A 25,087-nucleotide genomic window follows, 5' to 3' on the forward strand; every position below is an offset into this window, starting at 1 on the left:
TTGCTTCGCAACAGCCATAGGTTCATACATATATGGTTTCACCTCTCGATATTCAATCTGGAGAGTTCCTACTTCAAAATCGCTATCGCTTTCAGACATTTTATACAACCTCTCACAAACAAAGTCTGTACACATGTGCTTGGTTCGCAAGTAAACACAGAACTGCTCCCAGTCTGTTTGGCTTAAATGACGTCATGACAACTGTCCCCTGGCGGTGAAAGTGCACATAAGTGAGATGTAAACAAACCTTCGGAAATTGGGCAAAACAGTATATTTTAACCATTTTATTCAATTTTAGGGTGCAAATTAGACACTAGAAAGACTGAATTCGCTTTTTGAGTCGTTCTTCTAGACAATAAAGTTGATATTCTACGTTTCACCTCCGACCGGTGCCTATGACTTTTAATCCTGTGCAGGTGTGAGTCGTTCATGGCGCGTGCGTGAGAGTCCGCTTGGTGCATGTGCTGTCCGGAGCGCGCCCGAGAGTCTATCTGATGCATGCGCCAAGGCGTGCAGGTGTGACACTCTTACATGAAATTAGTACAAAATTAATGTAGATATAAATATCTTATGACAAATTATTATGGCATGTTACAAAAAATAAAGAAAATATCAGTCCTCGTCTCCATTTTCCGAGTCCTAATGCAGTTAATGCATGAGTCCCGAGTCATCAATGCTCAAGTCCGAGTCGAGTCACGAGTCCTTAAAATTAGGGCATGAGTCGGACTTGAGTACTATAAGCCTGCTCGCCTGACTATTGCCTATTTCTTGACTCTGCCTTCATTTACTGATTTGGATTTATCTGCCAGCTTTGCTTTAATAAACTCTCTGCTGCTTTTACATCCATCTATTGCCTGCATTCCTGACAAAAACCATGATGTGTCTATCTGAGTCTTTTTTTTATTATTCTCTGTAGCAGGTGAATGATAAATCTGTTTAATTTCTCCTCCTTTTCTTCATTAAATAATGAAATGTTACCTTTATTGATTTATTGCTGCTTTATTAGCAAAATGCCAGCCCAACAAACCATTAAGACACATATTGCATATCGTAAACATCTGCACTTTTTCTCCATCCTCTAGTTAGAACCGTTCTTCAATAATTGTTTGTGGGTCTTACCAGTACTTCATGAAACGTGTGTGTGTCACTGATGGTGCGATCCCTCACACAGCCAGACTGATTCAGGTAATGAAAGCTCTCAGCGGGCAGCAGAGAAAACTCCTCTGAACAGAGAGAGAGAGAGAGAGAGAGAGAGAGAGAGAGAGAGAAAATTAGCTTGATTTGTTTAAAACAGACAAAGGACTCAGAGGAGAATGAGACAAAAAGCCTGAGGTGGTGTGTTGAGTTGAAGTCATACTGACCCGTCTGTTCTGCATTGGCTCCTGACAGAAAAGCATAGAATATGTGGTAGTTCCTCTCACCGGGATTCTGACGCACAACACGATTCTGACATAGAGAGAGGATGTAAATTATATACATGATATATCATATACACTCTACAAAATAAAATAAAATATTTAATTACTTGCTCACCTTCTCTAACAAGTCTTTATGGGAAAACATGGTCAAGGCAAATTAACTGAGAATGAAAACATTCTGCTCTTTCAAAAGCCATGTGTCAAGCATATGCTCTCTCTCTCTCTCTCTCTCTCTCTCACACACACACACACACACACACACACACACACACACACACACACAGCATTAGAGGAAGCAGAGGAAGCATTGATCTTTCAGGAGGATCATATTTAGTGTAATACAGGATACAGTCCACAATCTTTCCTCCCTGAATGTTTCCCCGCTGGCTAAAGTGAAGTTGGATGAACTTCCCGAAGCGGCTGGAGTTATTATTATACACCGTCTTAGCATTTCCAAATGCCTCCATTATAGGACTGAAGAAGAAAACACACACACACACACACACACACACACAGAGTCAGCAGAATACAGAGGGAGAAAGAAAGAAATTGTAAAAGTACATGATTTAGTTCATGGGAAAATCTATAATCATTAAAGTACATTGCTTGTATTGTCGTGTGTGTGTGTACCTGCTCTCCAGAAGAGCCTCCTCCACATGAGATGTTGTGTGTCTTGCAGAAAGTTCGAGGCTCTGCTGACTCATTAAAGACAAGAACCGCAGAATCACCTTGGTACTCTCTGTCTTACCTGCACCACTCTCCCCACTGTCTCACACACACACACACACACATACATATAATATATATATATATATATATATATATATATATATATATATATATATATATATATATATATCTCAGAAGCAGGTTGTAATGTGTTACATTTACTCCATTACATGTACTTAAGTAACCATTTCTAATAATCTGTACTTATAGGAGTAGTTTTAATGCATAATACTTTTCACGCTTACTTGAGTACATTTATGATCTAAAAATGTTCTTATAATCCGTTATATTTGACTATACACTTCTTGCTACTTTCATTTAATTTATGAAATTATTTTTATTTATGTGTGCATTGCTTCTACAACTTTGACTGCTTTGATACATGGCGTTTGAACACACAAATGGGCAAACATAAATAGAGACCAGGACTGAAAGGATTTCGAAGATTTCAAAAGATTTACGTGAAGAAAAAAATGGAAGAGATGTGTAACACTTGTGGATTTCGAGGGGAAATGAGGAGATGGGAGGCAGGCTTGCGATAACTCAAAGGTCCACTTTATTTTCATTCATTTCCTCTTTTCAGTGATTTTAATTTATTCAGCACACACCAGTGTTGTAGTCGAGTCACTAAACCTCAAGTCCGAGTCCAGTCTCGAGTCCCCAGTGTTCAAGTCCGAGTCAAGTCCAAGCCATTAAAAAAAAAAAATTGAGTCGAGTTTGCTATTGATCCGAGTCGAGTCCAAGGCTACGTTCACACTGCATGCTGAAGTGACTCAAATCCGATCTTTTCGCCCATATGTGACCTGTATCCGATCTTTTATTGACAATTTGAACGACACAGATCCGATTTTTTCAAATCCGACCCAGGCCGTTTGGATATGTGGTGCTAATTCCGATTCCTATCCGCTCTTTTCATATGCGACTTCAGTCTGAACCGCCAGGTCGCATTTATCCGACTTACACATCAACAAGCCACAAACGTCACTATTCTGCGCTGAAGTAGGCGGCGGGTCTCTCAAAAAGTTACAACAACATGGCGCATAATCACGGGCGCAGATAGAGGGTGGGACGAGTCATATTTAAATTCACCTCGTTCGGTCCCCCCCACTTATAGGGAGGAAAAAAATGTCTATGCTGTCTTTCTTTGCATAAGGCAAACCTCACGGAAAAATCAAAAGACTAATTACCATTCGGTTTATTAAGGTGCACAGCAGTGTATACATAGTTGCAACAACTCACATAAAACAAAACAAAGACTGATATTCGGTTGGTTGAGCTGCGCAGACTGCACAGGTTGCGAGCTCGAGCTTGGTTGCTATGGTTACTAACAACAAGTTTGACAGGCATATCGGGGTTGGGGTTGGTTTGCTGGCAGCTTTGTCCCCCCAGTTTTTTGTCCCCCCCAGTTCAAAAAACGTATCTGCGCCCCTGCGCATGACATCAGTGCGAGGGACGCTTCGGGCTGTGAAGGTTCTGAATCTTCTCAATGGAAGGACGCAGAGGTTAGGGAGCTGATTTCCATTTGGGAGGATGCAGCTATTCAAGCTAGATTGGATGAGTCATACCGCAACCGGGCGGTTTTACTTCCGTAAACACTGGCCATGCTCACTGCGTGTGACGTCGTCGTATCCTGCAGTGCGCATGTGGAACACTTTTAGGTTGCTTTTCGTTCATACTGAGGATCACATACAAGTCGCATATATTTGTTAATGTGAACGACCTCACAAAAAAATCGGATTTCACAAAAAAATCGGAATTGAGCATTAAGCCTTGCAGTGTGAACGTAGCGCAAGACTCCAACCACACCATTTGACGGTGGCTGTTTCAACCCCATTAACATGAGTTTGTTCCTGAACATGACATATGAACAGGTGAATGTGCATTCTCTTTGTCAGGGAGTGTGAAGTATTCTGTCAGAGATGGTTGGGAGACAGATGTAAGTGCAGAAGGTGTGTTTATTAATACAAGTGAAGACAGATAAACAATCTAGAATGGCAAGCAAAATCGTAAAACGGCAAAACAGGCAATAGGTCGAGCGCCGCACAAACAGGCTAGTGTAGACTCGGCAGAATCAAAGATGAGAAACAGGAAATCAGGGAGCAGGAACCCAAACAAGGAAATAAGGCTCAGTAATGTGTCAGCAATGCAACTCAATACTTCGCAAAGTAAGTGCGTTTTCACAGTTTTTATATCGGTGCACTGGTTGCACCTTAATCCTGTACAGGTGTGAGTCGTTTACGGAGTGCGTGAGAGTCCGCTTGGCACGGGTGCTGTCCGGAGTGCACCCGAGAGTCTGTCTGATGCGCGCGCCAAGGCATGCAGGTGTGACACTCTTACACAAAATTAGTACAAAAATTAATGTAAATATAAATATGCCAAATTATTATGGCATGTTACCAAAAAAAAAATAAAGAAAAAAATCCGAGTCCTTGTCTCTAATTTCCAAGTCCTAATGCAGTTAATGCACAAGTCCGAGTCATCAGTGCTCACGTCTGAGTCGAGTCACGAGTCCTTAAAATTAGGGTACGAGTCAGACTCAAGTCCAAGTCCTGGACTCGAGTACTACAAGCCTGGTGCACACACACACACACACACACGGCTTTGTGTTGCTCAGGTCTCTCCTATGGCTCTCGTCTCTAACCTGTGGCAAAGCTGCCTTAATTTATGTTATTTGGTAAATATTAAATAAAAGTTTTTGTAAACTAGTTATAATACTTGAAGGAGCAGATTTTATATTGTGTTTATTCGAGAAACACTTTAAATTTTTATTTTGGGAATAACTGATATTCTGATACATTTGAATGTAATACATTATAGATGTAATAAATCATCATATGAAGTTACTCACTCCTTGAGTAGTCATTTTATGAAAATCTTTTTTTTACTCATATCAGTTGCTCTTTTGATGAATACTTCTCCTTTTTCTTGAGTTATTATTATTATTATTATTATTATTATTATTATTATTAGTAGTAGTAGTAGTAGTAGTAGTAGTACAATACTTTTACTTGAGTACAGTTTTTTGCTTACTCTACCCACCCCTGCATACAGTAATGGTTCATATAATGGAAGTCTCACACTCAAAATCATTCCTATAAGTACATAAAGATGGGCTCAAAAGTTTGGATCCTCTTGGTATATTGGTGAAAGAAAATGTACCTATATTTTACCAGTTATCAAAAGGAATTGTGAGTTGATGGGGCTTTTCTATTGTTTTTGCTCGTCTGAGGTTGGGAAGTATGAGGTGCATCCTCTAGTTCAATGCAGCATTAGAACTGTGCTAACAAATTAGCTACATAATCTTACAGCACACCTCATATCCTAACATTTGAAGAAGGGTTTGTACTATAAACTACTTATGCAAACTTAAGGTAAGTTATGCAGGTGATAATTCATGTCCATCCATTATCTGTCGCCGCTTATCCTGTTCTACAGGGTCGCACTCAAACTTAAATGTGTAATTACAGATGATCCTGTCATTTTACAGAACTGTATATCATAAAAATGCTATTACATAGCACAATAATCTCATTTGAAGCAAGTAAAGAACACTTGAGGATGTATTTGGGTAAATTAGACAGCATTACAAACATTGGCATTACTTTTTAGCTAAATTATCTTAGCTCCAGGAGAGAACTAATGAAGCAGATGTCAGATATGTCCTTGCTGATCAGTAACATCTCTGGTAAGTATAATTTTTTTTTCTTTCTTGTTTTTCAGTCAAGTACACCTTTAGTTAAATTAGTCTTGGTATCCTAGACACTGAAACTAGACATTTAAGCTTTTATTTGAATGTGAGCAAGACACACAGATGGCACACAAATTCTTTTTTGACCTTTACTTACTTGTGTAATTAACGTTGTCAGGCAACCATGAGATTTAACCTTTGACACCAGTGAAGGGTTTGAAGCCAGGGAGAGGGCTGTGGCTCAGCTCATATTCACAAAGAGTTACAATTTGGAAATACACCAAACCCACATGCTTTTAGCCCTTTAGTTCTTTACTTGGACCTTTCTGAGTCAGTTGTGTGTCTGTAGCTGTGTTTAATGTCTATACAGCATGGGGGCCATGTGTGTACCATAACTCTGTGGACTCTGTGTGTGTGTGTGCGTGTGTGTGTGTGTGTGTATTTCTTTGTTTGGGACATGTGTTAAAGTCCTTCTTACTCTATTTCCACTGACAAAGTGCTGGTGTGTAATCAGGGAACCAGAGATCCTTTTCAAGAACCAGCCTGCATTTCACCAAATACTCAGGCAAACTATTGGCCTACATAGTCAGACGTGCGACTTTGATAATAAGTGGTGTAAAATAACACATATTGTCCAGAGCTGTAGGGCTAGGGGCTAGTGTATCGTATCATTCAGTATGAGGCTCTTGGTTTGATAGAGTTGTGATCAGAAGTTTACATACAGTGACATGAATGTCATCTTGGATATGAATGTCATGGCAATATTTGGGCTTTCAGTAATTTCTTTGAACTGTTCTTTTTCTGTGGCAGAATGATTGTACAGCATACACCTTTAATTAAAAAAAAACACTAGAATTTGGTGCACAAGTTTTAATTTTCTTTGGGTTTTCTGAAATCAACACAGGGTCAAAATTATACATACAGCGTCAAAAATATACATACAGCACACCTAATATTTGGGTAAAATGTCTCTTCGCAAGATTCACCTTGACCAAACATTTTTGTTTACCATGAACAAGCTTCTGGCAGAATTCTGGTTGGATATTTCATGACTCTTCATGGTAGAATTGGTAGAGTTCAATTAAATTTGTTTTTTTTTTCTTGGCATGGACTCGACTTATAAGCATGGTCCATATATTTTCAATAGGGTTGAAGTCAGGACCTGTTTTAAGCTTAATATTAGCCTGCTTTTTCCTCCACAACCAGCTCTGATGCATGTTTGGGTTCATTGTCCTGTTATGACTCCCAAGTCGTGTTCAAGTTTCTGATGGTTTATGCTGAAAAATTCTGAGGTAGTCCTCCTTCATTATTCTATCCACTTTGTGCAATGAACCAGTTCCACTGGCAGCAAAACAGTCCCAGAGCATAATGATCCTACCACCACCACCAGCTGGTACAGTGTCCCTCTGTACATGGTGGTCATTGTGGCAAAACAACTCAATCTTTGTCTCATTTCACCATACAGCTATCCTCCAGAAGGCTTTTTCTTTGTCTGTGTGGTCAGCTTCAAACTTTAGTTAAACTTGAAGGTGTCAATTTTGGAGCAGGGGGTTATTTCTTGGATAGCAGCCTCTTAGTCCATGGTGATCTGAATTGTAGACAGTGATGCATCAGCTTCCAGTTCATGGCAGGGCTGTGCCATGGTGGTTCCCAGGTTGCTCCTGACCATCCAAACTAATTTTCTTTCAGCTGAGGGTGACAGTTTGGGTTTTCTTGAAGCAAAGTGACTACACCTCACAATAACTTGCATACACTTGTTTGAACTGATCTTGGAATTTGCAGTTGTTTAGAAATGGCTCCAAGAGACATTTTGGAGTTGTGTACATCTGCGATCCTCTTTCTCAGATCTGCACTGAGCTCCTTGGACTTTCCCATTTTAATGTGTGTTGGTCAATCCAATGAGTGTTGTAAACAAACCCTTTTTGTGAAGGCACAGAGAAGCTACCAGCTGTAGTCAATCATGATCACTAACAGGAAGTTAAGAGACCTCGGCCTTGGCAAGATAAGAGACATTTTGGAAGTTTCAGCACCTCTGAATTAATAATCTAAGTGACCGTATGTAAATTTTTGACCCTGTATGTATAATTTTGGCCCTGTGCTGATTTCAGAAAACCCAAAGAAAATTAAAACTTGTGCACCAAATTCTAGTGTTTTTTTTAATTAAAGCTGTATGCTGTCCAATCATTCTGCCACAATAAAAGAACAGTTCAAAGAAATTACTGAAAACCCAAATATTGCCATGACATTCATATCCAAGATGACAGTCATTTCACTGTATGTAAACTTCTGACCACAACTGTACATCTGCGTATCCAACAAGTACAATTCAACAGACTGCATAATAAAGTAAGAAAATCATTATTCATGATGAAATACCACTTACATAACATGAGCTTTAATACACGTTTAAGGCATCCTTTATCTTGAATCAGGATAGGCTACAGGGGTTAATAAAACACACACAAGCCAATACACTAGCATAATAGATAATAATAATAACAAATATTCTCTCTCTCTCTCTCTCTCTCTCTCTGCGTTCTGCTTTAAGGCTGCATTTCCCAGCTGACTCAGTCTGGGTTAAAGAAATCACCACAATGATTGGGAAAGTTCACATTCAGAAAGTGGTTAATCCCAGATTCAAAAAGACGTTTGAACAATAGCAAGCTGTATGACTTTCACTAGCTAACAGCAGAATGCTTAATAAAGCACGTGTTGTTCAGACATGGTATTTGAGAGTGACGCAAGTAGGATTTTTATGTGTGAACTGTGCTAGTTTTGAAACTTATTGCAATGAGTGTGCACAACAGTGAACCTTTTTTCAAAAGAAAAATATGACTGCAATTTTTAATGCATAAAACTTTTGGGCTAGTTTCTCATAAAGAATCTATTCAGTCACGACTTATTTTTGCTGTATTGAAAATGCATAATAGATGATAATAATTAATATGATATGATGGTGTCTTAAAAGTATTAAGACACCACCATATCATATTGAATGTAAATTTTGTGGGTGTTTTTATTTTTAATTATTATTTTTTATACACTCCTAATATTGCCATAGACAAAACATGGGATAAAAGTTTTTATGACTTGTAACCATTTTCCTGGGGGTGAAACTGCTCAATATTTTGTCATCATTAGCATTAGCAGTGTAGGCCCCATTTTATCCATTTTAGTGAGAATATTCCTATTTTCTTCAACAAAAAGTTTGCCTTGCTGCTAAGGCTGTTATGGTGTACCTCTAAAAGAATAGTTTGAGACATATTTCTAAGGCAGCAATGCATCACGAGGGTTATCGAACACATAGTAAAATAAACAGTTTATAATTTCAACAAACAGACTTCATGTGAAGACTATAATGAATTTCCTGGTTACACAATTATACTTTGTGATTGTGACTATATAGGACACTGTTATAGACGCGAGTTATTTATAATCACGTTGTCTGTTATCACCCAGATGAGGATGGGTTCCCTTTTGAGTCTGGTTCCTCTCAAGGTTTCCTCCTCATGTCGTCTGAGGGAGTTTTTCCTTGCCACTATCACCACAGGCTTGCTCATTGGGGATAAATTATGGATAAAATTAGCTCATGTTTAAATTCTTTAATTTTCTGTCAAGCTGCTTTGCGACAATGTCTATTGTTAAAAGTGCTATACAAATAAATTTGACTTGACATAGGACAATGAAGGACATATTCACTGCCATCAAATATCAGGTAAATGAAAGGATCTCAGCAAGTAGCATTCTACACGATATAAAAGTATGTGGATACCTGACCATCAAGCCTATATGTGGGTCTTTCCGAAACTCACCACAAAGTTGGAAGGACAGTAGTACCCCTGTAAATAAGGCAAGCTCCATGGAGACATGGGGTGCCAAGGTTAAAGTGGAAGAACTCAAGTGGTCTGCACAGAGACCTGACCTCAATCCCACTGAACATCTTTAAAATGAACTGAATGCTGAACCCATGCCAGGCATTCTTGACTGACATCAGTGTCTGACCATACTAATGCTCGTGTGGCCAAATGGGCAAAATCATCACAGCAACATTCCAAAATCTAGTAGAAAGGCTTCACAGAAGAGTGGAGAATATTATAACAGCAAAGGGGGACCAACTTCCTATTAATATTAGTGCATGACGATGATGATGATGATTATTATTATTACCTTGCCCGGGACAGAGTCCATCAGGGGATGAGGTATTGTTTTCGGTTGGGTTTCTTTGTTTCTTTGTAAACGATATCACAGGAAAATGGCTTCATGAAACTTTCAGGATAGATGGGCATTGGTCTCAAATAGAACCTCCAACATTTTGAGGGTCATCTGGTCAAGATCACCAAAAAGGTCAAAATCGTTTTGATGTGGCTACTGCCTCATATAGAGGCACTAGCCACTGTGTCATCGTGCTATAAGAATGTAAGAGTGTAACAATCGCTCACTGTGCATGCGCATACATGTGTTCCGATTAAAATGGCCAGTAAGTGTATACAATTCGGTTCACCATTCGAAATAAATAGACTAGAGTAAAGAAATCGCTTTCAGACATGTTTATGCTTATTACAGAGGGAAAGTGCGTTCCACTGAGCTCTAGCACCGGGCCATTTCTGGGAAATAAGAGTTTCGGTCATGGCAACAGCGTGTGACTGTCAGCCTCAGTTCAGAGGTTTCAGTTTCGAAAACTGTAAGAGGTAAGAGTAGAATAATATAAAGTACAGACACTTGATATATTTTACTTCTGTGATTTTTAAATTGTTCATTTTTGGATAACACTTCATTTTTGTGGCTACTGCCTCATCGAGTAAACATATATACTATATTTACTGTATGGACATGGAATCAGAAAACAATTTTATTTATAAGCAGTAGCCACATGGACCCATAGGGTACCTTTTTTGTCACAATATCTTCCTTCATATTCATCATAAGTGCTACCGGACGAGGTTTGTTTTGCCTGGTAACACATTATTATTATTATTATTATTATTATTTGTTGTTGTTGTTATTGTTGTTATGGCAGCAAATACGTTCATCTCTAAGCCAACTCACATCAGCAGTTTTTCATTCCAGAAAACAGACAAATTTTTCCGGCCCATAATCTGGCTCTTATGTGGCATTTTTGCAGAATGTTTTAAGATGGTTTGAAGCATCTTGTCATGGGAAGGGCTACCAGTGCGTGCATAAGCAATCAAAAGTTACAATCAGCAGCTTTGTGTTGAAAAAAAAAAAAATCCTAGACTACAGCAGGAAAAGTCATGAGGCATGCACACACACACACACACACACACACACACGCACACACACACACACACACACACACACACACACACGTATTGTACATGTACTCAAAACCAACAGGTCTGACAGGTTTAAAAAGCTCTGTTTCTGGTTCTCAGTAGAGATGAGAGCAGCACAGATATCGTCAATCTATTCAACCTCTGAGACAAACCCCATGAACTCTGCTGCAGAAGAGTGCTGCAGTCTCAGACGTTCCACCTACAAGCATCACACACTTATTGTACTGACTAATATGTTAAAGGCTGCAATCTGACTGGCTACTTGCACTTCAGCGTGTACACAAATCCATACACTTGTTTCCATCGGAAACACTGTTACACAAAGAGGTTGGAGTAATATACAGTACTGTGCATAAATATTCACTCCCCTTTATTTTATATATATATATATATATATATATATATATATATATATATATATATATAAAAACAGTTATTCCACGAAATTGAGTTGTATATGAGCTGATAGCCGAGAAAGTGCGTGGCGCCAAGTCGGCTATAAGCCATGTACGGAATAACTGTTTTATTCTGTCCACATTCACTGGATTTTGAGAAACAGAATATTTTTTTTTATTTTTTGCAAATTCAATAAATAATAAGTTTATAAAAAATGTCCGAGAAAATTATTTCCACTTAGAATGTAAACAAACCGGTGAAATGACAGTAGCAATTTGTGAAACATGCTACAATAATAATGCTTGAAAAATAAAAAAAGATATGTTCTTTCCATCAAATACTTTCATTCCATAATTTGTTGCTTTTTTCATTTTTTTGGGTTTTGTTTTCGAGTAGAGGTTTTATTTCATCCTCGGTTGGGTCAGTAGCACGGGCTGCCATTTTCTTCTTCTACTTTAGGGTTGTTTTGGTGGTTGGCAAACCTTCTTAAAGGTGCATTACTGCCATCAACTGGGCTGGAGTGTGGAACAGGAGATATTTTGGGGGAAAAAAACTATATTCTTTTAGCCATTTCTGTTTCTGTTAAATACTTGATAAAGTGATATATCTGACTTGATGTGCGCCACCATTTTGTTTTTCTCTACTCACGGTATATGAGCTGATATCCTAGTAGTAGAGTAGCCAGTCAGAGCGCGCAATTGCTCATATCCAGTGAATGTAAAAAAAAGGGAAATATATATATATATATATATATATATATATATATATATATATATATTACACTTATAGGCTGTGAAGAATCAAGCATTGTGAAACCCATAAATTAGTTCTGGTGGAACTGATCAACTGATTGTCATCAGAAATCACATAATTAGTTACATGGTGTCGACCTATGTGCAAACAGCATCACGAAGGCCAAGAAACCATCAGAACAAGTCCAGGAAAGTTCTGTCCCAAATTTTGGAGATCCTGAAGAGCAACATTACATCCATCATTAAAAATGGGAAAGAATATGGTACACCCTCACAAACTGCCTAGAGGAGGCTACCCACCAACAACCAGTGGCTGACTTGGGATGGCATTAATCAGAGAATAACTAAAAATCCAACGCTAACTCTGAAGGAACTAGAGAGATCCACAGCTCAGCTGGGAAAAGCTGCTAACAGGATACCCATAGCCTGGACACGTCACAAAGCTGGACTTTATGAAACAGTAGGTGGGTTTTCACTGCAGTTTTGCACAAAATAGAAGCGATCTTTTAAAATTCTAGACAAAACATGAATTGCCTCTGTTTCCACTGAGTGATGTTATGCGATTAAACCTGGGGTTTCTCCTCTCGCAGTAACTCTTAGCAAAATGCAAAAAAAAAAAGTCTTTCCATTTTAATTTTGTGAAATATTGCTTTATTGGATCATCTGAAATTCACATGTTTCCATTCCTTGTTTTCCAGTATGCAATTTCAAATTGCTGTTTAAAGCAAGTTAATGGAATGCGGCTACTGGTGAGAAAAGAGTCATACTTGAAAAAGTCTTATGAAATCTCATTTGGAGACTCGACAAACATGTGGAACTCACCCTGAAGCATGATGGCGATAGCATCATGTTGTTGGGATGCTTTTCATCAGTAGAGACTGGGAAATAGGTTTGGGTTGAGGACAAGCTGGATGGAGCCAAATACAGGGGCCTCTTAAAAGAAAACCTGCTCTGATCTCCAAGAGATTGTGATGGATGTTCACCTTCAGACAGGACACTGACCCTAAGCATACTGCCAAAGCTACACTAGAATGGTTCAAATCCAAGAACATCAGTGTGTTAGAATGGCTATAATAATAATAATAATAATAATAGGTTCAATTTATATAGCACCTTTCTAAAACCCAAGGACGCTTTACAATTATAGACAAAAAAAAAAAGTCCACCAAATAGAGGTCAAGATGTAATTCCAGTGGTGTAGCGGCCACAGTCCCACCAAAAGGCGCACGAAAACAAGTCCCACACCTCCAGCACAGCCGCCGCGACGCCGCCAGCAACATCGCTCGAACACCACGCCATGGATCCACAAAGCGAGCACAGAAGCACCACCACGCAGAGCGCTGGTATGTCCCAAACCGCCTGCACAGCCGCCGCGATGCCACCAAGCAACATTGCTCGGAACATCACGCCAAGCACTAAAGCACAGAGCGCTGGACAACCACAATGTTAAAATGAGCAACGAGCTCACTGCAGTCCATAGCTGGGAGCACAGGCATCACCCACGGCGAACCAAGGCCTGGAGGGAACTGACGCCCAAAACTGGGTCCGGAACTACACCACAGCCGGCGGACAAAACACTCAAACAAACATCAAGCTACACAAACACACAGAAAAAAGAAAAAAATAATAAAAAGGAAAAATAAAAAAGGAAATAAAATAAAAAATATAATAATAAAAAAGCTCCAGCTATGTCAAAGCTATAAGAATTCTAAGCTCTAAAATCTGTGGAAAGACTTGATACTGGCTTATACCCAATCTGATGCAAGCAATACATGTTTTCTGATTTTTGGTTTAACATTTGTCATGATAAAAAAAAAAAATCACCTGTAAATGAATTCTTATATTATATTGATATATAACCCCAAATCAGAAAAAAAATTAGTTTGTTGAAATTTAAATTAAAACTGAAAACAATACTTTGTAAATAATATTTGACCTGTATTGCACTCAAACAAGACAACAGAAAATTATTTGATGTTTTACCTCATAATTTTTTTTTCCAAAATAAACACTCATTTCAATTTTCATCATTCATTCATTATCTCTAGCCGCTTTATCCTTCTACAGGGTCGCAGGCAAGCTGGAGCCTATCCCAGCTGACTACGGGCGAAAGGCGGGGTACACCCTGGACAAGTCGCCAGGTCATCACAGGGCTGACACATAGACACAGACAACCATTCACACTCACATTCACACCTACGGTCAATTTAGAGTCACCAGTTAACCTAACCTGCATGTCTTTGGACTGTGGGGGAAACCGGAGCACCCGGAGGAAACCCACGCGGACACGGGGAGAACATGCAAACTCCGCACAGAAAGGCCCTCGCCGGCCCCGGGGCTCGAACCCAGGACCTTCTTGCTGTGAGGCGACAGCGCTAACCACTACACCAACGTGCCGCCCTCATTTCAATTTTGATTCTTGCAAAACATTTCAAACAAAGTTGAGACAGTAAAGCATTTACCACATTGTAATGATGACATTCCTTCTCACAACACTTAAAAGATGTTTAGTGACTGAAGACACCAAGTGATGAAGTGTTTCAGGTGTTATTTTGTCCCATTCTTCCTGCAAATAGGTCTTAAGTTGTGCAACATTATGGAGTGGTTGTCACATTTTTTGTTTCAAAATTTGCCACACATTCACTGTTGGGGACAGAGGGGATAGGCACCCTCTTCTTCCACAGTCATGCCTTTGTAATGTGTGCAGAATGTGGTTTTGTCTTGTTGAAATATCCCTGGAAAAGATGTCGTCTTGAAGGCAGCACATGTTGCTCCAAAGTCTCAATGTACTTTTCTGCATTAATCAGAGGTGGACAGTAATGAAGTACATTTACTTGAGTACTGTACTTAAGTACACTTTTGGAGTATCTGTACTTTACTTGAGTATTTTTTTTGAAAACTTATGACTTTAGCGTCACTACATTTAAAAGACAAATATTGTACTTTTCACTCCACTACATTTCTGTCAAGGTCCTCGCTACTCATTACTATGGAGCAGCTTAGAAAGTAGATGTTTTTTCTGTTCTTTTCTAAAACATGATTGGTTTTTTTCGCAGGTGACACTGAGACAGCCTATCAGTAATCACTAGGGTCACGTCCATAGACTGTATAAAATCAAGTTCAGTGATTTCTCAGCAGCATTATTTGAACGCGATCACTTGATGGTAGAATGGAAGGAGGCGGTTCTTCTGGGGAATGCACACACCCATGGCCATAGAACCCATATTTCAATTTTCTGAAAGGAATACAGTCGTTTTGTTTTAATTGTTTACTTTGTTTGCCAAAAACAAACCACATCACAGCCTACAAAAACTTGCTGTCCAACCTGTGGAAGCATATTGAGGTATATAAACACTTTATTCCAAGAGAAAGCTTGCAATGAAGTTGTCTGTGCTTTTAGAGCTAGCGATAACATTGCAAGCGTAGCTATGCAGTCTGATTAGTCAAATGACTTTCTATGGATTTGCCCACCAAGTTTCCATAGGCTTGTTCACGGCTAATGTTAACACATAGTTTTGTTTTTATGTCAGATGATGGTCTTGCATTTTTTGGTCTTGCTTAAAGCAGTGTTGCTGTTGGGCTATTAAGCTTGAGGAGTGGACCTGGGTTTTAAGCAGGTTGGACTGTCATTTTTATTTTCTGAGCAAGCTGCATTTACAGCTATTCCACTGTCTTCCTGATTAACATACAGCACGGTGGTGTAAGTGGTTAGCACGGTTGCCTCACAGCAAGAAGGTTCTGGGTTTGCGGCCAGCGGGGCCTTTTTGTGTGGAGTTTGCATGTTCTCCCCATGTCTGTGTGGGTTTCCTCCAGGTGCTCCGGTTTCCCCCACAGTCCAAAGACATGCGGTTAGGTTAATATGGGACGGCCTTGGGCTGAGGTGCCCTTGAGCGAGGCACCTAACTCCTAACTGCTCCCCGGGCGCTGTTAGCATGGCTGCCCACTGCTCTGGGTATGTGTGTGTGCTCATTGCTCATGTGCATGTGTGTGTTCACTGCTTCAGATGGGTTAAATGCAGAGAGGAAATTTCACAAGTGTGTGATGAATAAAGTTGTGCTTTCTTTCTTTCTTTCTTTCTTTCTTTCTTTCTTTCTTTCTTTCTTTCTTTCATACACATGGATGTGTGCACACACTGCCAGAGCTGGGTCAGAACACTACCATGCTGCTTTGTGGGAATGGGTAGGAGTGTTAAAATTAAAAAAAAGAAAGAAAGAAAATGACAATGGCTCTTTTTTTTTTGTCAATTCAGTTGTTTCATTTTGTAACATTCTACCAGGCATTTATTCTGCAGGTTCTACAAGCTAGTCAGTAAATCCAGTAGGTTGTTTTAGAGGCATTAGGTATTGTAAGCGTTGTGGCAATAATACAACAATGCATTGACAGAAAATGTGCTTTTAATACTTAAGTATTTTTAAAAGCAAGTACTTCAGTAATTTAACTTAAGTAAAAATTTGACTGTACAACTTTCATTTGTATTGGAGTAACATTTGACCAGTGGGATCTGTACTTTGACTTAAGTAATGAAGTTGGGTACTTTTTCCACCTCTGGGATTAATGCTGCCATCACAGAAGTGCAAGTTACCTTTGCCAAGGGCACTGACACAACCCTATACCATGACAGACACTGGCTTTTGGACTTGTTGTTGGTAACAGTCTGGATGGTCCTTTTTATCTTTGGTCTGGAGCACACGGCATCCACTTCTTACAAATAAACCTGGAATACTGATTCATCTGATCATAATACATGTTTCCACTGTGTGATGGTCCATCCCAGATGCCTCCGAGCCCAGAGAAGTTGACGGACACAATTAATATAAGGCTTCCTTTTTGCACAGTAAAGTTTTAACTGGCATTTGTGGCTTTAACTCCGTATTGTAGTTCTTGACAAAAGTTTGCCAAAGTAATCCTGAGTCCATGTCGTTATATCATCTAGAGATGAATGACGGTTCTTGATGCAATGTCGTCTGAGGGATCAGAGATCACAGGTGTTCAGCTTAGGCTTGTGCCCTTGCCCTTTATGCACCGAAATGCCTCCAGATTCCTTGAATCTTTTAATGATATTATGCACCATAGAGGGTGAAATATCCAAATCCCTTCCTGTCTTTCTTTGAGGGACATTGTTTTTAAACATGCATTTGTTGACAAACTGGAGATCTGCGGCCCATCTTCGCTCCTCAAAGACTAAGCCTTTCCTGGGCATTGATTTTGTACCAAATCATGATTACAATCACCTTTTGACATCACCTGTTTCAAATCGCATCATTATTTGATTGTTTTACCCAAAATTGTCCCTGTCCCACCTTTTCTTTGGAATGTTTTGCAGGCCTGAAATGCAGGAATGGATGTTTTTTTTTTCACAAATAAAGTTGACCAGGCAAGACATGATATATCTTGGGTTCATACTGTCTGCAATGAAATATAAGTCAAAGTAAATTTAGAAAATCACTGCTTTCTTTTCTATTCGCATTTTGCATACTGTCCCAACTTTTTCTGATTTGGGCTTCTATTGTGTAAATCATAAAAAAAAAAATTCAGTCAATTTCAGTTTCTAACAGTGGCTCAAGGGATCCCCCCCCCCTTTTTTCTTTGGCACGCATGTGGCTGGCTGTTTGCAATGTCAATGTCAAGTCAAATGGCCTTTTTGTAAACGTAAGCGGTTCTCCTGAGATTATACTGCACTGCGCACACACACACACACACACACACACACACACACACACACACACACACACACACACACACCTACATACATGTTAAGAGGCAGGCTGTTAAAAACTGCTGGGGACTGAGAAGCCTAATCTATAAAACAGCACGAAGCTAAACACACCATCCAGACTTCCCTGGTGGCATAAATACATGCTCACATGTTAACAGTTTGATAATAAGGTGCATATGTGCATGTTCTGTATGATATGTGTGTGTTCCCACTGTACCTAATGAGCACACACTGATTATTATTGCGTTTCCAGAGCGAGCGGTAGCACTCGTTGGCGATGGCGTAGATGTGAGGTGGGATTTCCCCCAGGTGATGCCGACTGTAGCTCTCCACCGCCGAAACATCGTAGAGCTCTGGCAAGCATTGGTACGGGTTCACTGCTGCTAATATAGACCCTATATATGTCTATAAAGAGAACAAGAAACAGAAGGGGGGGGGAAGAGAGGCAGATGAATTAGGAGGGATAACAATATTATTTCATTTTCATTTGTCTGCATTTGTGTGTTTTTGTGTGAGTCAGACAAGGGCATACTGACCTACTTTACATCTAATACGCAAATACACATGGATGACTGTTGAGGCTTGATTTAAATAGCAAATCTGTGGATTTAAATAAGTAACAAATTTAAATGTTCAACCATCCTATCCAATACATTCTGAGACTGTGACTTCCCAGACATTACACATGCGCGCACACACACACACACACACACACACACACACACACACACACTCTGGTATTAACAGAACTTGCACAAAAAAACCCACTTGTAAGGAAAATGGTTTTGTGTTTATTCTGCAGCAATGAAAATACAGGACTCCAACAACAACACACGACTAAAGTGCATTTAAAAAAGCACGTCATTCTCTGCTCCGAGTTCTCACTTGTTGGCAGACTCACTCTGCTTGAATATTTGCTGTTCTTCAGGAACTTTTGGTCAAGTGAACGCTTCCCTGCGTTGATGTTTTTCTGTGTATACTAGCTCATAGCTGCTAGCTAACATTAGCATGTGATAGTGAGTCACCTTGTATTGTGTGAATAACAGGAAAATATGGATAAGGAATCGTTTAAAGAGGTAAAAATCTGATATCCATCCATCCGTCCATTATCTGTAACCGCTTATCCTGTGCAGGGTCACGGGCAAGCTGGAGCCTAACCCAGCTGACTATGGGCGAGAGCTGGGGTACACCCTGGACAAGTTGCAAGGTCATCTCATCTCATCTCATTATCTCTAGCCGCTTTATCCTTCTACAGGGTCGCAGGCAAGCTGGAGCCTATCCCAGCTGACTACGGGCGAAAGGCGGGGTACACCCTGGACAAGTTGCAAGGTCATCGCAGGCAAAAATCTAAGTTAATTCAAATTATTAATTTTGTACAATTTAGTAGTTATCAAGGCTCAGTTGAGTTTTCCAGCCTCATTAAGCCGCAGTATCCACGAAACCTAAAGAAACCAGCAGCAGTTTTCAGTAACCTATCAACAAGAAAACACACACACTCTAGCATGCAAAGACACACGCATACAAGGCACACATGCAGGGTAAACTAATTGCAGTGTGTGCGTGTATTGAAAGTTGTAATATGAGCAGCTACAGCTCCAAACTAAATGCAAGCAGAGCTATTTCCTGCTGTTACACACGAGAGAGAGAGAGAGAGAGAGAGAGAGGCTTAAATGAAGAAATAAATTTTCTCATGAATTCAGTATTCCAACTGTGTGTGTGTGTGTGTGTGTTTGATGTGGTTAAAAGTGCGGGTAGCTAGCCTACCATGCTCTATCCTGACGACAGGAAAAAAAAAGAGCACAGCTGTTTATAATCAGAGCAAGAGTGAGAGAGAGAGAGGAAGAAAGACAGAGACAGAGAGAGACAGAGAGAGAGAGAAACAGAGAGAAACAGAGAGAGTCCTTTGTGTGTTAAATGCTATGGAATTTGATCTGACTGAGGGAGACATTCCACAGGACATTGCTTTAGTCATTTTTAAAATGCATACATCATTCACACAGACACGTATAGACACTTAAACAGCTTCAACTGCAAAAGTTATGATGAACACATGAACATGCATGCAATATAAAAAAAAGAAAGAAAAAAAGAAAAGAACATAAAAAAAATCACATCCACACGCACCGCACAGTTTCTTGTGTCATGTTTGTCCAAATGCGAGCTCTATTCAGGATTAATCAGGTCCCATCTGCCACCAATTATCTCACCAGCTCACAATTTATCAGGCTATCTTGTCTAACAGCAGACACGGGGACTGTTCTTATCAGTCAACTTCAGAATTATTGGCACATTTATTTATATATAATTGAGCCAAATAACACATAATCCATCTAAAGACCATCAGGAGCCTTATTTATAGAACATAATAAATTTGGTCTTAAAAAAGTTCTCAACGTTTGTGTACAAATAATATAAAAAAAATGCTTACAGTTGAATTGGAATTGAACACACTTGAACCAGTTTCTCTCCTCTGCCCATCACTGAAATAATTTGCATGTCAGTATTTCCAGCAAATACTCGCAGAAAAAAATGGCTCAAAAGAGAACAAAGGAAGAAGAGAAATTTCAGTGAATGAGAAGCTGATGTTCTTTTAGTAAAAGTGCAGTCAATATATAAAATGTACCTGCACATACTAAAATATAGCACAATTACTGTACGTTCTTCTCTCCAGACTACTAGAAGCAGTCTAGATGAAGACAAATCGGTTCATGAGCTGTTCATCTCCATGGTTTAGAAAATCAGCACAGTTTTGAAAGGTACATTCTTTCCTTGGCACTTGATTTCTTAGGTCCTCATGAAGCACTAACACAGCCATTATTTATCTTTTATTAAAATGTCTGGGTCTTGTACAACCTAACTTGTCTTTAATAAACAATGGATTAAGTTCACTGGTCAAATTAGCAGAATGCTGACCTCGATGTTTGCCACTTACACATTTTCAAAAATAAACCCAAAAGAAACTAACCTTAAAGGAGATACACAGAACCATGGCCTCACTTTTTGTTTATAAATGCCTTGAGACCTCAAGAATGGCATAGGAATAGTTTTAATCATTAAGAATAAATCTAATATAGTAATTTTTACGATTAAAATGATTCATATAGGCAGCGGTCTGAGTGAATGACCTTGACATCTGTGACGTCACAGCAGGAAGACTATCGGTCTCATCGCCATTTTCCGCTATACTAAAACACAGAGCAGACTGCAACTTCGAGCTTCCATTTTGAGCTAATTTATCACCATGCCATGTAGATGTGTTGCTGGCGGGTGCAGCAACACAACAGAAGGTGGATTTATGTTGCTTTCATGGCCCAAGAATGTTCAAACTGCAAAGATTTGGATGTGTTTTGCAAGAAATTCACGGGCACATTTTACTGAAGACTCATGCGAAACCTCTCATCTGTTGTGGAGCGTTGGCTATAAGCCCATATTGAAAGAGGGTGTAGTACCAACAATTACAGGAAAAGAAAACTACAAGAAAAGGAAAGTAAGTTCAGTTGCACCAGTTCTCCCAGAGTGTGAGCCGAGCAGTAATGGCGGAGTACTCAGTATGGAGAAAATGGAGAATGAGTGGGCCAGTCGTCAGATTTCTCCGCTGGATATGCTTGCCTCAGCAGCAATATCTCACCCTTACGTGGAAGTGAATGAACGAAGAACTGAATGAAGAACTGAAAGTCAGATTGTTTCAAAACAATCGGCCACAAGATCGGCCTTCAAGAAGCGAGAACATAGACGGGTAAGATGCGACTCTCATTTGGTTACATAACAACAACACTCGTTGTTGACCTGCATTTAGATTAATACATGTAACTTGTATTGTGTGTTTAAGTTACCGGTATAAGATTATTTAATGTCAGTCCCCCACTCGCTTGTTCACTCGAGTTTGTTGATGGTGTAGTGGCTGGCTGCTTTATGTCCCGGGGCTCCCTCATGCCTGGCTCTCTCCTTTTAGTTATGCTGTCTAGTTAGTTTTGCCGGAGTCCCTGCTTGTACTCAGCGCAAAATGTATACTGTTCTTACTTATTCAGGTGACACTGGGCATACCTAACAACCTGTGTTTTCTCTCTCCCCCCCAATCTGTCCCTCTGAGTTACAAGTCAATCCTGGGATCGAGATGCTGACCTCTTCTGCTCCTCGGACCTGCCTGATCCATCCTGATGCCCTATGTCTGGTTGGAGTCTCATCACATCGTTCCTGTGGAGGACGGCCCCATATGGACAGTTGAAAGTCACACTTGGAGGATGCTCTGGACACTTACAGTAATGCTTTTATGGCTGAGGACAACAGTTGACTTGCTAACTTTGGGACTGCAGTTGTCATGAACCGTTTTGCACTCAAGTTTCCATTAATGAAGAGTTATAACATCAACGAAACTGACTTCATGTGAAAACTGTTAATGTTATAGTCATGTTGTCTGTTGTTGTCCAGGTGAGGATTGGTTCCCTTTTGGGTCTGGTTCCTCTCGAGGTTTCTTCCTCGTGTCGTCTTGGGGAGTGTGGAAGCGGGGGCGTGGTCAAGCGTCGGTCTGTGAATGGAGGGTGGAGTCAGGGAAGGTAAGTGGCAGAATCACTGCACCTGATGTAAGTTAACCTGTGTTTGTGTGTCTTCCCCAGTGACCACGCCCTATAAAAGGAGAGAGACAGCAGAGGAAGGGAGCTCTCTCCCCAACCAGAACACTTGTGTGTGTGTGCGCGCGTGTGTGGCTGGGAAAAGCTGAAAAGCTACAAATAAAAAGAGTTTTGAGAACTCAGTTCTGGCCTGCCATGCTTCTGTGCTTCACCCACCCGCTCTGATTCCTACAGCGGTGCCGAAACCCGGGACCAGAGCACAGAGGAGAACAGCCCCATGGAGTCCTCCCCCTTCAAGGACCTGATCCATGCCCTTGCCACGGCCCAACAGAGCCAGCACCAGGCACTGGTCGCCCTCTGGAAGAAGCAGGAGCAAAGGTTCGAGGCCCTGGTGCTGGCACAGCAGGAAGATCGTCAGGTGTTCCGGCACCTACTCGCATCGGTGGGGTCCACCAACTCCACTGCCGCAGGCCCTCCCCACCTCACCCTAACGAAGATGGGCCCGCACGACGACCCCGAGGCCTTCCTTGCGCTCTTTGAGCAGGCACCAGAGGCCTGGGGCTGGCCGGTGGAACAGCGCGCCTCCTCCCCCTGCTAACGGGCGAGGCGCAGCTGGCCGCACTACAGCTCCCCGCCGACAGCCGGCTGGTCTATGCCGACCTCCGCCGGGCCGTCCTCCAGCATGTGGGGCGCACCCCAGAACAACAACAGCAGCATTTCCGCACTCTGCGCCTGGAGGAGGTCGGCCGGCCGTTCGCATTTGGCCAGCAACTCCGGGACGCCTGCCGGTGGTGGCTGAGGGCTGACAACCGCGACGCCGACGGAATCGTCAATCTGGTGGCACTGGAACAATTCATCGCCCAACTTCCCGAAGGAACAGCAGAGTGGGTCCAGTGCCATCACCCGGCGTCGCTGGATCAGGCCATCGAGCTGGTGGAGGACCATTTGGCGGCTGTTCCGAGGGCAGGACAGCATGTCTCCTCTTCTCCCCTCTCCTCTCTCTCTCTCTCTCCCCCTCCCCTTCTGTTCCTCGCCCTGTTCCCCCACTGTGGAGGTGGGGGCCGGCTCCACCCCAGCTGGCCTGCCGCACCCGCGGTGTCCTACCGTTTCCCACTTCCGTGTCTGTCTCTCCCCCCCCCAGGTGAGTGAGCTCCGGAACACCAGTGCGAGTTTGGGCCAGTTTGCTGGCGCTGCGGGGAGCCGGGGCACCTCCAGCAGCAGTGCTCGGCGATGGGGGTGGGCGCGGTGGTCCAGATACCTGACATGCCAGGGACCACCCTCACTCGGGCCGGAGCGTATTGCATACCGGTGAGTATCCAAGGGGATATGTATCAGGCTTTGGTGGACTCCAGCTGTAATCAGACCTCAATCCACCAAAGCCTGGTGCAAGACGAGGCATTGGGGAGAGCACAATTGGTGAAGGTGTTGTGCGTGCATGGGGATGTTCACAACTACCCTTTAGTGTCAGTCCACATTCTATTTCGAGGGGAGAAATTTAGAGTAAAGGCGGCGGTTAATCCTTGCCTTACCCACTCGATAATTTTGGGGACTGATTGGCTGGGATTTCGGGAATTAATAACTCATTTAGTGAAGAATGGGGCCTGCCATAGTTCAGCAGGGGGAGGTCCCGGTGTGGCATTGGCAGGAGCAGCTGTCACAGAGCCATCTACGTCATCACTGCGTCAGAGTGAGGAGCAGCAGGCTCCTCCTCCCTCTCTTGGGGAATCCCTCGCGGATTTCCTGTTACAGCAGTCGCGAGATGACATTCTGCGGCATGTGTTTGACCAAGTGAGAGTAATCGATGGTCAAACGCTCCAGCCAAACGCCACCCCGTCCTTCCCCTATTTTTCCATTATTAAGGATAGATTATACCGAATGATGCAAGACACTCAGACTAAGGAGCCGATCACACAGCTTTTGATCCCAAAGAGCCGCCGGGAATTTATATTCCAGGCGGCTCACTTTAATCCCATGGCTGGACACTTGGGCAGGATAAGACACTAGCCCGAATAATGGCCCGGTTCTATTGGCCAGGGATTCGCGGCGATGTCCGTAGGTGGTGTATGGCGTGCCGCGAATGCCAGTTAGTATATCCAGTGGCCATTCCAAAAGCACCTTTGCGCCCTCTGCCATTAATCGAGACCCCGTTCGAAAGAATTGGGATGGATCTCGTTGGGCCATTAGATCGGTCAACACGAGGATATCACTTTATTTTAGTTCCGGTGGACTATGCAACGCGATATCCGGAAGCAGTGCCTCTTCGCAATATCTCAGCATGTAGTATTGCAGAGGCACTCTGCAATACTACTCTCCTGAGTTGGAATCCCCAAAGAGATTCTGATTGATCAAGGCACTACGTTTATGTCATGCACACTGCGCAAACTGTATGGGTTACTGGGAATTAAGCCATTCCGCACCAGCGTTTATCAAACACAAATGGACGGCTTAGTTAAATGGTTTAATCGCACCCTCAAAAATATAATTAAAAAATTTGTAAGCGACGACGCACGCAACTGGGATAAATGG

At 41.5% G+C, this 25,087-nt stretch overlaps 1 protein-coding gene across 1 annotated transcript in view; it reads right to left on the bottom strand.

The window, feature by feature from the left end:
- myo10 (myosin X) overlaps nt 1–25,087 on the bottom strand; it is a 194,449-nt gene that overhangs the window by 99,139 nt on the left and 70,223 nt on the right. The window contains exons 4-9 of the mRNA XM_060905943.1: nt 18,211–18,398; nt 2,049–2,183; nt 1,768–1,892; nt 1,534–1,547; nt 1,362–1,446; nt 1,120–1,223 (exon numbers count right to left, since the gene is read on the bottom strand). Coding sequence (XP_060761926.1) covers nt 1,120–1,223; nt 1,362–1,446; nt 1,534–1,547; nt 1,768–1,892; nt 2,049–2,183; nt 18,211–18,398 — 651 coding nt within the window. The remainder of the gene's footprint in view (nt 1–1,119; nt 1,224–1,361; nt 1,447–1,533; nt 1,548–1,767; nt 1,893–2,048; nt 2,184–18,210; nt 18,399–25,087) is intronic.

Source organism: Neoarius graeffei, chromosome 23 (assembly GCF_027579695.1).
Source record: "Neoarius graeffei isolate fNeoGra1 chromosome 23, fNeoGra1.pri, whole genome shotgun sequence".
NCBI classification, from domain to species: Eukaryota; Metazoa; Chordata; class Actinopteri; order Siluriformes; family Ariidae; genus Neoarius; species Neoarius graeffei.